Source organism: Ochotona princeps, chromosome 21 (assembly GCF_030435755.1).
Source record: "Ochotona princeps isolate mOchPri1 chromosome 21, mOchPri1.hap1, whole genome shotgun sequence".
In the NCBI taxonomy this organism is placed as follows: domain Eukaryota; kingdom Metazoa; phylum Chordata; class Mammalia; order Lagomorpha; family Ochotonidae; genus Ochotona; species Ochotona princeps.
The window spans coordinates 20,739,363-20,754,557 of record NC_080852.1 but is presented as its reverse complement, the minus strand read 5'-3'; the positions used below and the strand labels follow the sequence as shown (position 1 = coordinate 20,754,557).

General features: G+C 41.2%; 1 protein-coding gene across 1 annotated transcript in view; it reads right to left on the bottom strand.

Annotated features, from left to right (window-relative positions):
- The window catches only part of DNAH12 (dynein axonemal heavy chain 12), a 128,294-nt gene that overhangs the window by 101,399 nt on the left and 11,700 nt on the right, over positions 1–15,195 (bottom strand). The window contains exons 6-13 of the mRNA XM_058678477.1: positions 15,071–15,143; positions 13,632–13,790; positions 13,242–13,437; positions 9,616–9,804; positions 8,988–9,144; positions 8,235–8,326; positions 3,878–4,056; positions 1,810–1,945 (exon numbers count right to left, since the gene is read on the bottom strand). Coding sequence (XP_058534460.1) covers positions 1,810–1,945; positions 3,878–4,056; positions 8,235–8,326; positions 8,988–9,144; positions 9,616–9,804; positions 13,242–13,437; positions 13,632–13,790; positions 15,071–15,143 — 1,181 coding nt within the window. The remainder of the gene's footprint in view (positions 1–1,809; positions 1,946–3,877; positions 4,057–8,234; positions 8,327–8,987; positions 9,145–9,615; positions 9,805–13,241; positions 13,438–13,631; positions 13,791–15,070; positions 15,144–15,195) is intronic.

Below are 15,195 nucleotides of genomic sequence, written 5' to 3'. Positions count from 1 at the left end.
GGGAGATCTTCCTCTCTGTCTCTCCTCCTCTCTGTATATCTGACTTTGTAATAAAAATTAAAAAAACCTTAAAAAAAAAAAGATCTACTCATTTTTATTTAGAAGACAGAGTTCAAGAGAGAGAGAGAGAGAGAGAGAGAGAGAAATGGAGTGATAAAGACGTCTTCCATCTGCTGGTTTACTCCCCAAATGACCACAACGGCCAGAACTGGGCTGATGAAAAGCCAGGAGCTTTGTCAGCATCTCCGAAAGTGGGTTCACTGGCCCAAGCCCTGGAACCATCTTCTACTGTCACAGGCACAGTAGATGTGGGCTATATCAGAAGTGGAGCAGCCAGGAGTTGAACTAGCACCCATATGGGATGCTAGTGGGGCAAGAAGGCTTAACCTACTGTGTCATATACCCAGCTCCCATAGAAGTTTTTTAATCTCAAAGACGGAGAAAGGGAGAGAGTCCACCCACTGGTTCACCCCACAAATGTTTAAGCAACAGCAAAGACGGGGACCTCAATCAGGTCCTACCTGGAGCCCAAATATATGAGCTATCACCTATTGCTTCTCAGCACTGACATTGGCAGGAAGCCCAAACTGGGATGTGGAGCAGCTCATATGGCCACCAGATTGAGTCCCTGCTCCTCCACTTCCAACCTAGCTCCCTGTTAATGAGTCAGAAGATGACAGTCCATGGACTTGGGTCCTTGCCATCCACATACGAGAAAACAAGCTTTCGATTCCTCATTTTTGCCAGGCTCATTTCTGATGGCTCAATGGCTAAACCCTCCCCTCGCAAGTGCCGGAATCCCATATGGGTGTCAAACCATGTGCCGCCTGCTCTCCTTCTTGTTCTTTTCCTTGTTTTTCCTTTTCTCTGTATATCTGATCTGCCAATCTGGAGCCAGGAGCTAGGAGACTTCCTTGGACTTCCCACACAGAAGCAGAGTCCCAAAGCTCTGGGCCATCCTCTACTGCCTCCCTAGTCCACAAGCAGGGAGCTGGATCATAAATGAAGCAGCCCTAAGACTTACGACTGTTTATGAAGGACTATACTACTATAATATGGAGGAAATAAGTTGGGGGAGGGAATATGGCCTATGCAATTGCATCATAAAAATAAAAGAGGAGGAAAAAAAAACAGAAATGAAGCAATCAAGGTGTAAACCAGTGCCCAAATGGGATCCAAGCACTTGCAAGGAAGGTCAGGATTCAGCCACTGAGCTTTCATGTCAGGCTCAAAATAAACGTTTTAAAAAATATATAAATTTTAGGAAAGAAAGTCAAAGACATGGATTCTGCACAAATTAAGGGAAATCCTCCCCAGGGGAGAAAGGAGAAATTGTTTCCAGAAAGTCCTTTGCAGAAGCCTTCAAGATCTCTTGCTTATTTGAAAGGAAGAGCAATGTGGGGGTAATGTAGAGGGAGAGGGGTCCATCTTTTATTGACTGGTTTGATCCCTAAGCGGTTTTAACAGCCAAGGATGGACCAGGTCAAAGTCGGAAGCCTGGCACTCGATCTAGGTCTCCCATGAGAGTGGCAAGCACTTAAGCCAACTTTAATTTTCTTCCTGCACATGTTAGTAGGGAACTGCATCAGAAATAGAGAAGCCAGGATGTGAATAGGCACTCCAACAAGGGTTGCAGCTTAACCCATCATACCATGTTGTTGGTTTCATACAGCTCCCCTATTTCTTACCCTGGGTGGTGACAACATAGATCTTCACTTCATAATGCTTTACCCATGTGTCTCACACATATTAAATACATCCCACAATTTAAAAAAATGATTTCAAATATGTCCACCAGAAGTTTCTTACCTGGATCCTCAAAGCCAGGTCTTCAATTCCTGCAGTGCGGGCTTTCTCAATGTAGGAGATCAGATCCATCATCTCCTCTGACGTCTCTGGGACTTTCAGTGCACGCTCTTTAATGGCTTCAAACTCACTGCAAATACTGACACAACAGGTTGCTTTACCATGCTGTAGCATTTCATGTTCTAGCACATTCCATAAATGCATTGCTGGGTCATCACAAAATAGCAACTATGGGAACCTGAAAGTTGGTTAACTCAACGTATTTCTGAAACAGTAAGCTAAGTCAATACACATTCTTCATCAACAAAATCTATAAAGTTAAAATCTTGTTGTGAAATTATGGCAGATGTCTTCTTAGTCTTCAAGATCACTCCCAAGACCCAAGATCACATCGCATTTGGGATCAGGCAGCCCTAAACCAAAGTGCAAGCTGCTACTTTAGTGAGCTTAAATGAATGTCCATGCCTGTGAAACAAAGCTTGGCATATTTATGTTGCTAGATGCTTGTTAGAACAACTTGTTAAAGGACCAAGCACACAGCACACTCTCATTTACCAATAAACAGTCATTTGTAGGATCACTAATGATTCTTCTTAAAGACTCTCGAGACAGGAATGGAATCTAGCACTTCATTTTCATGTTTTTCAGTGTTACATATTTTTTACACAACAAATACCTGATAACCCTCAACTTTTGGACAGCCATATCTGTTTATTCAAAACACGTGAAGCATTTCTGGTCTGTACCAGGCATGGGGCTAGGTGCTTTCCATGTGTTATCTGTGGGGCTGACACCACAGTACAGTGAACTATGCTACTGCCTGTAATACTGACATTCCGTAACTGAAGGTCCAGGTCCTGGCTGCTTCACCGCTGATCCAGCTCCCTGAACGTGCCTGGGAAGACAGTGGGGGCTGATTCAAGTGCTTAGTCCCCTGCCACCCATGTGCGAGGCCTGGATGGAGCGCTGGGCTCCTGGCTTTGGCCGGCACCACTCCCAGACAATGTGGCACTCACTCTCCTTGCCTTTCCCCTTCCAATAAATACATCTTTTAAACACTGCTATTTGTAATACCGACATTAGTTCAGCAGGGGAGATTATATTTTTCCTAGCTGACACAGCAAGAAACTTGGGCTCAGGGAGATTAAGTAGCTTGTCCAGAGTCACGGAATTAGTTCACAGCAGAATCAGAAGAATTTGTTTTTTGTTGGCGGTGGTGGATTTTTTTTTTTTTTTTTTTTTTTTTTTTTTTTTTTTTTTACTCTAAAGCGTCTGCTTTCCCAACACTGCTTCTGGGAAAATAAAATTGTAACTAACATTTATTAACTTCCACGTGCTAGGCACAGTAATAGACGCCAACCATATACAGGTTTTAATCTTTACAGAAGCTACAAACGTAGACTGCTTTAGAGCCAGGTGGGAACAAATGAGCTAGGTGAACTGGAGGCCGAGTTGCCAGAAACTGGATGAGTGTGTGAGAAAGCAAATTCTGAGCTCCGCTTACAACCCGACGCCCAACATGGCGTATTGTCTGCACTTTGTAAAGGAAAGTAACACATCTAGAGGAAAAGGGTGATGGAGAAATTTTTGAAAAAGTCAACAGCAAACTAAAATTTCAGCTAAACAAACAAAAAAGTACAGGGAGAAAAAGCACAACCCAGCTGCAACACCTGGAGTGGACAGGGGCCACCGGCAAAGCAGCTGTCACCTCTCCACTCCACGTTGCAGATGACAAAGACAAAAGTGACACAAGTGAGTATTAGAATTGGCAATTAACTCAGGCCTCTGCCGTCTCACAGGAAATCTACATAGTTTCCATTATTATGTAATTCAAGCACAAATAGTAAAAAAACGAAATTTCTGGGTTGCCCTGAAGTGTATGTCAAAGCCAGCATTCAACATGCAGAACAGCCAGCGGATCTGTCCTGGAAGCTCCTGGACGCCTCCCGGAGGAAAGGCTGTGGGTACGCCAACGTCTGTCTTGTTGATAACCAAGAGGTATTTTAGCATTTTGGGCAGAGCGCTTTACTTCCCGTCTGCAATTCTGACTTTGCTAACTATTCCTACTTACCACTCATTCTCTCTCCTGTGTTTCGAAGCTATGTCATTTAGTAATAAGTTCGCGAAGTCCCTTGCTTTATTTTTCAGGCCTGTCTTCAAGTCCTCGCAGTCCAAACGCACCATGGGGAAATGAACCCACTGAGGCAAAAGCATTATTTCTGAGGCAAGACTGAAAAACTTATCTATAAACTTAAAAAGAGAGAAGAATTATGAAAGCTTAGAATTTAATAATTTTATAGGACTGTTTTAATGAAAGTCTTAAACATAAATCACTTTTTGCTAAGTGACTGAAATGTTCCCTTTATTGTCACGTATTATTATTTTTCAGACTTTTTTTTTCTGTTTTTATTGCAAAGTCAGATATACAGAGAAGAGGAAAGACAGAGAGGAAGATCTTCTGTCTAATGATTCATTCCCCAAGAGACCGCAATGGCCAGTGGTGTGCTGATCTAAAGCCAGGAGCCAGGAACTTCCTCCAGGTCTCCCATGCAGGTGCAGGGTCCCAAGGCTTTGGGCCGTCCTCAACTGCTTTCCCAGGCCACAAGCAGGGAGCTGGATGGGAAGTGGAGCTGCTGGGTTTAGAACTGGTGCCCCTATGGGATCCCGGTACATTCAAGGAGAGTACTTTAGCCGCTAGGCCACCATGCCAGGACCAACACATGTTTTATTTTTAACCTATTCTTTCACAAAGGAATTTACCCATTTCCCAGAAAATGGCCAGCATGATGGCATGCCACCAAAAGCTGGGCTTTTCAGAAGGCAAAATTTCCCTCAATAATTGTGCCTATATCACATGGCAATTTGTGTGTAGTTATCAAATTTTTGCCTTTGCCATTGCTGAGGTCTCACTAGATATTTTAGTTCAATCTTCAGGAAAAAAAAATACAGGAATTTTTGTTTTGCTCAGAATAATGTACTAAAAGTAGTGGTGGGCCTGGCAGCGTGGCCTAGCGGCTAAAGTCCTCACCTTGAACGCCCCGGGATCCCATATGGGTACCGGTTCTAATCCCGGCAGCTCCACTTCCCATCCAGCTCCCTGCTTGTGGTCTGGGAAAGCAGTCGAGGACGGCCCAATGCCTTGGGACCCTGCACCCATGTGGGAGACCCGGAAGAGGTTCCAGGTTCCCGGCATCGGATCGGCGCAGCACCGGACCATTGCGGCTCACTTGGGGAGTGAAACATCAGATGGAAGATCTTCCTCTCTGTCTCTTCTCCTCTCTGTATATCTGGCTTTCCAATAATAAATCTTTAAAAAAAAAAAAAAGTAGTGGTGTTCTGCCATTCCTCAAAACCTGCCATACAAGAATTTCAAACAATTTCTAGATATCCAAACCCCAGGATAATGTTGAAGGATTAAACAGTGTGGAGAGAAGCTAGACATGTCACATTTTGTGAGTGAAATTTTTTCTACCTTTGCATAAATTTTCACTTAATTTCAGAATCTACTTCTAATAATTCTACCCATAGCCTGGCATGATGGTTTAGTGACTAAACCCTCACCTTGTATGTGCCGAGATCCCACATGAGTGCTGGTTTCTGTCCTGGTTGCCCCACTTCCATCCAGCTCCCTGCTTATGGCCTGGGAAAGCAGTAGGGGACGGTACTTGGGACCCTGCACCCGCATGGGAGACCAGGAAGAAGCTCCTGGCTCCTGGTTCCAGATCAGCTCAGCTCCAGTCATTGTAGATACTTGGATGTTCCAACCAATGGATGGAACATCTTCCTCTCTATCTTTCCTCCTCTCTGTAAATCTGCCTTCCCAATAAAAATAAGTAACTCTTTAAAAAGAAATAATTTCACCCACTTTCTGTCCACCTCATTCCAATCCTACCCTCCATGCAAATGTCCTATTCCTTGTTTTTTTCCATAAATACACATCCCTTTCATTCATTCATTCATTCTCTCTCTCTCTCTCTGTCTCTCGCAATGCTATTCTATTTTTCTGGACTATTGAGTGTCAGGTGAGTTGGACTTAAATTTTTTGCCAATCACAGGAGCAGAAAACACTGAAGAATTAACTGAAGCACAATCTGGCTTAGTTCTTGGCGTACATCATATGGAGCAGATAGAGATGGCGGCACTGCAGAATGGGGACTACAGAAGCTTTCACAGCAAGAGATGCCAAGCAGGAGAGTACATACTGATATGCCTGGTCTCATAGTAAACGAGACTGAATGTTCACAGTTAAGGATGCATACATAGGCGGAAACATTATAGAGGAAAGCAAGAAATATCAGGATAATCGTTACCAGTGAAGAAGAAAGATGGAAGTAGAGAGAGGCCCAGGGTGGCCTCTGGGAAGCTGTGAACTTCTAATTCCTCATTTGCATGTAGAACAATATAATTACCTATGTATGTATGTATGCATGTTTTACTATGTTCAACTCTTTAAGGAACATTTTATGTATACAAGTACAGGGCTGATGCGGTGACGTAACACACTGATTCTCTGGTTGTGGCACCAGCATCCCATATGGGTGCCAGCTCAAGTCTGTCTGCTCTACATCTGATCCAGCTCCCTATTTATGGCCTAGGAAAGCGGCAGGCTCTGGTTTGCTCCCAGCTTTGGATCAGCCCAGCTCTGGCTGTAACGGCCATTTGGGGAGGAACCATTGGATGGAAGATCTCTCTTCCTGTCTCTCCTTCACTCTAACTCTGCCTTTCAGGTATGAATAAATAAAAAAATAAAATATTTTAAAAAGTATTACAAAGCCAACAGTAAGACAGGGTAGTGTTAGCTCCAGGACTATAAATAGATGAATGTAGCAGAATTGAAATTATGATGATAAAATAGTTATCTACAGTTAACTTTTCTGTACGCTTAAAGCCTTCATAATGTTAGAGAAGTTAAAATGTATAAAATACATATTAAAAAGAAACCCAGCGACAGGCATTAGGTCTAGCAGTTAAGATACTAGTTAGCATGCTGGGAGCCTATAGAGCAGTATCTGGATTTAGCACCCAGTGCAGCTCCTGGTTCCATGTTCTTACTAACGCAGACCCAGGGAGACAGGATTCATGGCTCAAACTATTGGGGTTTTGCCACATACATGGGAGTTCTACATTGCATTCTGGTGGCTTCAGCTATGGTGAACATTTATGAACCAACAGATCAAAGTTCTAACTTTTTGACTCTAAAATTAATTTAATGAAAATAAGTGAAGATTTTTTCATAAGTATGTATCATGTACATATATGTATCATACCCATATATACTGCAATATTCATGTAAACACATTAGCTGCGTTTTAAAGATTAATTTAAATCATTTTTACTATAAAAGCCGATTTTACAGAGAGAAGAAGAGACAGAACTTCCATCTACTGTTTCATGCCCCAAATGGCTACAAGAAGAGTTGAGGCAATTCAAAACCAGGAACCTCTTCTGGGTCTCCCACATGTACAGTCCCAAGGCTTTGGGCCATCCTCTGCTGCTTTCCCAGGTACATTTGCAGGGAGCAGGAAAGGAAGTGGAACAGCCAGGACACGAAGCCATGGGATGCTTGCACTTGAAGGCTGAGGATTAGCAATTGAATCACAGCACTGGCCCCAGTTGGTTCTGTGGTGGAACTCCTAGGTCAAATTTCAGCTTCTGAAGGAAGTATTTATGCACTAGCAATTTTTGCAGCGTTAATATTTTGCTATATGGGCCCTGTGCAGTAGCCTAGTGGCTAAAGTCCTCGCTTTGCATGCAGTGGGATCCATGTGGGCTTCGGATCTAATCTTGGCAGCCCTGCTTCCCATCCAGCTTCCTGCTTATAGCCTGGAAAGCAGTCAAGGATGGCCCAAAGCCTTGGGACCCTGCATCTCCTGGCTTTGGATGTGCAGCTCCGGCCGTTGCTGCCACTTGGGGAGTGAATCATTGGACAGAAGATCTTCTGTCTCTCCTCCTCTATATATATCTGACTTTCCAATAAAAACAAATAAATCTTTAATAAATAAGTCTTTTAATAATAATCTGCTATGTGATGAAGACTTTTTATTGAATCTGTGAATGACTTAAAAGCTATGAGGGGATAGTGTTGGGGGTACGTTGGATAAGCTACCACCTGCAGTGGCCTACATCCAATGTGAGCACCAGGTCCAGTCCTGACTAATCCACTTCTGATCCAGCTGCTTGCCAATGAGCCTGGGAAAGGCTGTGCAAAGACTGTTTGGAGAGTAAACCAACAGAAGGCTTTTCTTTCTCTCTCTGTCTGAATTTGCCTTCCAAATAAAAGATATTTTTTAAAAGGAAATCATGAGGTAAACAAATATTAGAAAAATATTCTGAGTAAGAAATTCTGTGTATTTTAATTCCTTTTAGAGTAAGATTCCAATTTACAACAGATGCGAAAGGTGTTATTATCAAATAGAACTGTCACTTACCGCTGTGTATTCATCAAAAGTGTGCTCTTGTGCCTGAAAAGCCTCGATCTTTTTGATTGCAGTCCCATCAAGGAGCCAATTATATTTTTCAACTGAAAATTGATAGTCTAAATTTGAATAATACCCTTTTAAAAGGTAAAATACATTAAAAATAAAATCATGCGAGTGGGTAGCATACTCAAACAATATTAGAAGAATTTTAACATACATGAATTACTACATTGAAAGAAATGGGTGGAATAAAAAGAACGGCAAACCAAGCTAAATGTGGTTTTAAGTATAATGTAGTTAAGTTAAAAATATGGGTATTTTAAAATAAAGGGAAAAGTACTATTTTTCAGTAACTTAAGGGTAACAATAAACTAGTAACTGTAATATTCTCCTTAACAGCAAGTAAAGCAGCCACTATGCATCCTTATCTCACACACACTTCGGGAGATGAACCAAAAAATTAAGTTGCCAGTTTTTCTCAACCGTTCTTATAAACTACCTTGTTGTATCCTTGACTTATTACCTTCTAATTCTAACTTCTTTCTACCCTTGGACTTCATGGTCTTGCGCCAATTAAGTCACCCTTTGAGCTGCACAAAACAGTTTCACTTTCTAGACTTGGATCCTAGGATTTGCCAAAAGTCATGTTCGTGTTCATGCCCGACTCTTCCTGTCCTTCCACATCAACCCCAGACAATCAAATAACTGCCAATTCTAGCAAACATAATGATGGGGGGAGAGCACAATTAAAACGATACATACTGTAAGTCTCATAATGTTTTCTTACACCTTCTAGGTTCCGATTCACAGCCACCTTCAGCGTGCCAAGAGCCCAGTGCAACACGTGCTCGGGAAGCTCTGTGTCAAGATTCACAGGGGTGGAAGTTCCTGATAGCCACGAGTGTACCGTCTGGACATTCTGACACAAAAAATAACAATTCATGTACTAAACATCAAACTGCAACTGGTCTACATACCAAAACCTCTTTAAACATCTTTTTCAAATTTCATTGGTGAGACAAAAGTAACTTCAGAATTTAAATTTTTATGATTTGTAGTCTAATGTAAAACACAAGTTGTGTGTGACTTCCTATCATTAAATAAGTATTTGAGTAATCATAATGTCAATTGATTATGCTAGAAATATTTCTGAAGAACAAGCATCAATGGGGTCTTGCTCTTCACAAGCTCACAACTTAGGAGAAGAGATGAAGCGTACACAAAAATATTACTTTATAACTACAAGAAAAGGTTAGGAAATAAGTACTAACTTAAAATAACTTATGAGATTTTCCAGACCTATACATCTGACAGAGATTCAGCTCAAGTAACTTGGCAGCACGCAACAGAGCCACATAGAGAAACATGGCGAGCCAAGGTGATGTGGTACCTGCATGGCATCAGCTATGCGTTCCACCACACCCAGAACGGCATCTTCCAGGTCTTGAAAAGTAGGATAGAACTCCATTTTGTCATCATCAAGCATCAATTCCATCTTAAATATTGGCAACCTTTGTTGATCTTTTGGGTCAAAGAGTTTGACAAATCCTTCCACAGTTCTTCTTAAGAGATCCTTTAGCTGCATATCATAGATTACTATTATTTTAGAAAGTACACAGTCAACCTTTAATTGATGTCAGTGAACTATGGTCTACCATCAAATCATTTTCAGTCTAGTCATGAAAATTATCTTTATTCAATACAGTGCATTCTTAATAAACATGGTAGAAAACAATAAGCTAACACCAGCAAACCTTTATTTGTAAGACATGAACAATTTCAAAATGGCCATTAAAAAATTTTTATATGCTGTAGTAATTTTGTCTCTGCTATAGAAAATATCCTAGACAACCAAACGCGGTGAAGACTGAGAGTAAGGCAGGCCTGAAAGTGAGGGTGTTATCAGGTGACATGCACATGGAGTGAGGTGCAGGGGTGTGCAACCAGCTCGTATCATCACAAGAACCAATTGTTCAGCGTTCAAAGATTTTTCGAGCCAGTTGCTCTACTCTTAAGCCTGAAATCTTAAATGGTTGGAATATTTGTTCCATAGAAATTGGCAAGCACCATTAATAAAGGTATTTTTACCTCTAGAGAGCCAGGTATCTATCCAGCACACCCAGTGAGGCTGAAGTCACCAGAATTTAGAAATATTCCCAGTGCAATCATTGTGTCTAGATGTTCAGGCTCAGGGTTCTGCACTCAGTTAGGAGCACACAGATTGCGTAATTCATGTGCCTGTATGGCTGAAGTGACTAGTCACTGTGGGCTCATCCTGCGTGGTTGGTTCACACTGTCAGAGAGGCTGAGGATCCAATCACACTAGTCACCACACCCTGGACCCTGCTGAAGATTTACTGCATTCAACTTGAGTGTCACCCTGGTCTCTTGCTCCACCCTCAAGCCCTGAATATCCAAGCTTGAAGACAATTCCTTGGAACTACTTACTCAGTCAGACCAAAACAAACAAGCAAAAAAGAAAAACTGAAAATAGTTTTCAATATCTATGGAATACTACCCCCCCAAAAAAAGCATGTATGTCTTAGGGAAAAGAGAACAGATTAGAAAGCCTGTTTTAAGAAATAGCAGAAAACTTCACTCATTTGGAGAAAGATATAAAACAAAGTTCATGAAGCACATAGAACTCTAACAGAAATGGCCAGAAAAGACTTTTGTTGTGATACATCACAAGCAAACTTTCAAAAGTAAGGCAAAGAAAATATTCTAACGTGTACACAAGATAAACACCAGGTCACCTTTAGAGTTTTTTCAGTTAGACTAAAAGCTGATTTCTTATCAGAATCCCTACAGGCGAGAGAACAACACAGAGATTTAATCCACATCCTTAAAGGGGGAAAAAACTGTCATAATAGAATACTGCATCCAGCAAAGCTCTCATTTTTAAATGAAGGTAAGCTAAAAATTGTACAAAACAAATTTAAAGAATTTGTCACCACTCCCTCAGCCTTATAAATGACACTTAAGGATATGCTATAATACAGAAGCAGCTAAACATAGTCATCATCATGCAATAATGTAAAGACAGGCAATGTCTTGGTAAAAGTACAAAGGCAATCCAAAAACAAACAGTAGGAACAGTTATGGAAAACTCACCAAGTCTTTACTTATCGATAACCACCCTAACTGTAAATGGATTAAGTTCTGTGATTAGGAAATACAGACTGGCTGAATGGATGAAGATCCATCTATTTGCTTACTCCAAGAAACACACCTCACCCACAAAGATGCTCGTAGACTGAAATTGCAAAGATGGGAAGAGATACCCCATGATACTAGAAAGCAAAGGAGAGCAGGACTAGCCATTCTAGTATCAGAACGAACAGACTATTACACAAAGACTGTTAGAAGAGACAGAGAAGTGCAGAATGTAGTGATTAAGGAATCAGTTCATCAGATGACATGACCTAAATAATGTATAAACACGGATTCCCAGCGTGTCTGGTTCTTTTAAAAACAAATGTGAATGGATTTAAAGCAAAACATAGGCTCCAATAAAATAATAATGGGGGACTTCAACATTTCACTTATACCAACTAGACAAAAAATATCAACTAAGAAGCAGAGCTAATCCACATTATGGACCAAATGGACCTAAATGGTATCCACAGAACATTTCATCACACAGGTACAGAACACACATTCTTTTGGTCAATACGAACAACTTTTTCTAGGATACACCATATGCTAAGTCATTGAAACAGTCTCAGCAAGCACGTGCGCACACACACACACACACAAATACAATTATACCATCTATCTTTTCTGACCATAATGAAAATGAAGCTAGAATTAAACAATTTAAGAAACTCTATAAAATAGGCAAACACATGGAAACTGAACAAAATGCTCCTGAGTGACCACTGGAAGGCATGAGCGATATGGGAGACCCAGATGGGATTCCAGGCTCCTGGGTTTGACTCGGTTTACCTCCAGTTGTTTTGGCAATTGCTAAACCAGTGGGCAGAAGATCTCTTTCCCTGTCTCCATTTTCTGTCACTCTCTCAAAGAACTAAAATCTTTTTAAAAAAAAAATTGATGGAGGGCCCAGCACCGTAGCCTAGCAGCTGAAGTCCTCGTCTTGAACATGCCGGGATCCCATATGGGCACTGGTTCTAATCTTGGCAGCTCCACTTCTGACTTTGCAATAAAAATAAATCTTTTAAAAGACCCTGATTTAAAAAATTGATGGAACCTTTGGTGATCTTTTCCCCAAAAAACCAGAGCTTCATTAAAATCTTTTTTTTTCAGGACCAGTATGGTGACGCAAAGAGCTAAGCTGCTGCATGCAATGCCAATATCCCTAGGGCTGCTGGTTTGGACAAAAGCTGTTCCAATCTCAACGCAAGGTCCCTGCCAACGGCCTGGAAAAAGCAGCGGATGGCTCAAGTACTTGGACTTCTGCATCCACACAGGAGCCCTAGATGAAACTTCCGACTCCTAGCTTCAGCCTGGCCCAGCCCTGCCACTGTGGTTATTTAGGGGAATCAGCAGATGGGAGACCTCGCTCTTATCTCCTCTCCTCAATGCCACACCTCCACAATTCAAATAACTAAAATAGATCTTACTTTGAGGAATATACAAATATAATCAACCAAAATTAATATTCTCCGTCATTAAAAAGATTATTAATAACATAGTGAATCAAGATTTACTGAGAACAAAATGAGAGTCACTCATTTTGGAGTAAGTTTGAAAACATAATCACTAGCATAGTACTTTTGTTAATAAACTCCAACAAAATAATAGTTAGCTTGTAGCCCTTAAGCATGAGTGAAGCCATCACTCATTGTACTGATCCATCACTCAAGAATTTGTCATTTTAAATTACATCAAACTCTTAAGTTGTTTAAGTAAAATTAATACTTTAAATTTATCTTGAAGTAATTAATTAGAATCATTCAGGAAATAATTTTACTTAAACATTAAGGAGAACTTTACTAAAAAATGCTGACGTAAGGTTAACAGTATTATTTCAGATATATAAAACTTTTTTACCTGATTTGACATAAGTGTGGAAACACAGTTATAAAATGCATCCAGTTTTTCAGGTTTAATCCCATCCAGTGCCTCCTTCTTGGCAAAAAGATTTATAACCTTTGGATACCACGTGTTCAACAACTTCTCTTCCATCTTTCTGGCTTGTATTGACAGGTCATTTTTCAGTGACTCACAATCAATTGGGCCTTTAGCTCTATTTTTGAGAAAAAGCAGGAATGGAAGCCAATGATAGATATTGGTCTTGGTATGAAATTGCTAAATAAGATCAATTCTAAAAATTCTTAAACCCTGAATATCTGGAGATTTGTGAATCCTTTCCAAAAAAAAAAAAAAGCCAAATACATATATATTTCAGTATAGGGTCAAATTTTAAATACAAAATTATACCTAATTCCTGTTAAGTCCAGCAACACTGTATCAGCGAATGTTGAGTAACCAAGGTCCAGTAACATTTTCATAGTTGGATGAACAATGTGTAAATTAGCTAATATTTTACTTCTTGCCTGCACATAGTTGGAATGCCAAGGGTTGGAGTAATCGAGGCCTCTGGAAAAGCAAAACATCATACACAACATCAGGAAAACTATCAAGGCTAACTTTCAGAAAGAATGCTTAGGACATACTGCTAATATTAAAGTGAGAAAACTGGGGATTGAGAAGCGTCAACTATGGCCAATTATAAGAGCGTTGGGGAGACGGACATTTAATAACCGATCGAGGCCTCAGAAGCAGGTCATCTGTGGGTAAGGCAGGCAGCTGGGCCAGCCTCAGCTCACATCCACTGTGCCATGGCTCAGCTGCCTGAGGTCTCGACTGCAGATTGGGGAAAAATGACAAAGAAAGCTGCCTAGCATCCATCAAAGTTTATTTAAAGGCAACGTTGAATTGTACATTCATGAAGGTCCTCCTAGCTGTGAAAAGGAGACCTAGACAAGAAGAGCTTTGGCTCTAATTAGGTAAGTTCCAAATTACAGGTCTTCTTGAGAAGGTTCGCAGAAATGGATATTTAAAAAGCAAAACCTATGCATGGATGGACTTCAGTGTTTTGCAACAGAAATAAACTTTTTAAAAATCTTTTTATTATTTGAGAGAGAAAACAGAAAGATAGAGCCGCACTTCTCCTATTTATTCAGCAAATAACTAACAGCCAGGCCCGGGGCTGGACCAGGACCTCAAGAGGGAGCCTGGAACATCTCTTATCATGGGTTGGGAAGTCAGGCTGCTACTGCTGCTCCCACGCAAAGCTGGTCCCAGGAGCCCGAGCCAGGGCCAGAAAATGAAACTAGGCACTCCAGTGTGGGACACAGGAGTCTTAACTGCTGTGCTGCCCCCTACTGTCGTGAACTCATCTTTTAATTCCGTTTCCCGATTTTTGAATCCCCCTTGTACCTCTGACCATCACAACTAGAGACCTGAATGGAAGAGCAGTTCATTTTCAACCTGTCTCAAAGACTAGATAAAGGGGCAGTTGTTGTCACAGCAGTGACATCCCTTGGACACTCACAACCCATTTCAGAGTCCCTGAGCTTGAGTCCTAAATCTGCTTTCCATCCATCTCCTTGTTAATGTACACTCTGGGAGGCAGCAAATGACAGACCAAATACCTGGGTCCCTGTCCACATGTGGGGGACTGACCCAGACTCCAGGTTCCCGGCATTCAGGGGGTGAACCAGTGAGTGCAAGATGTTTCCCTGTCCTCCCTGCCTCTCTCTCCACCCTCTCCCTTCCTGCTCCTTTTCCCATTCTATCTCCGAGGGTGTGTGTCTTTTAAATAAATGAATTTCAAATATTCAACTAAACTACTGTGTTTAGAACATTTTACTCACACAGGGGACTCGGGCAAAGGGCCTCCTTCATCTTCAAGCCAGGAAACTGATGGTTTCACGAGAACACTCTGCACTAAAATACATGCACACATGAACACTTCTTGAAAAGCCCTGCAAGAACTACA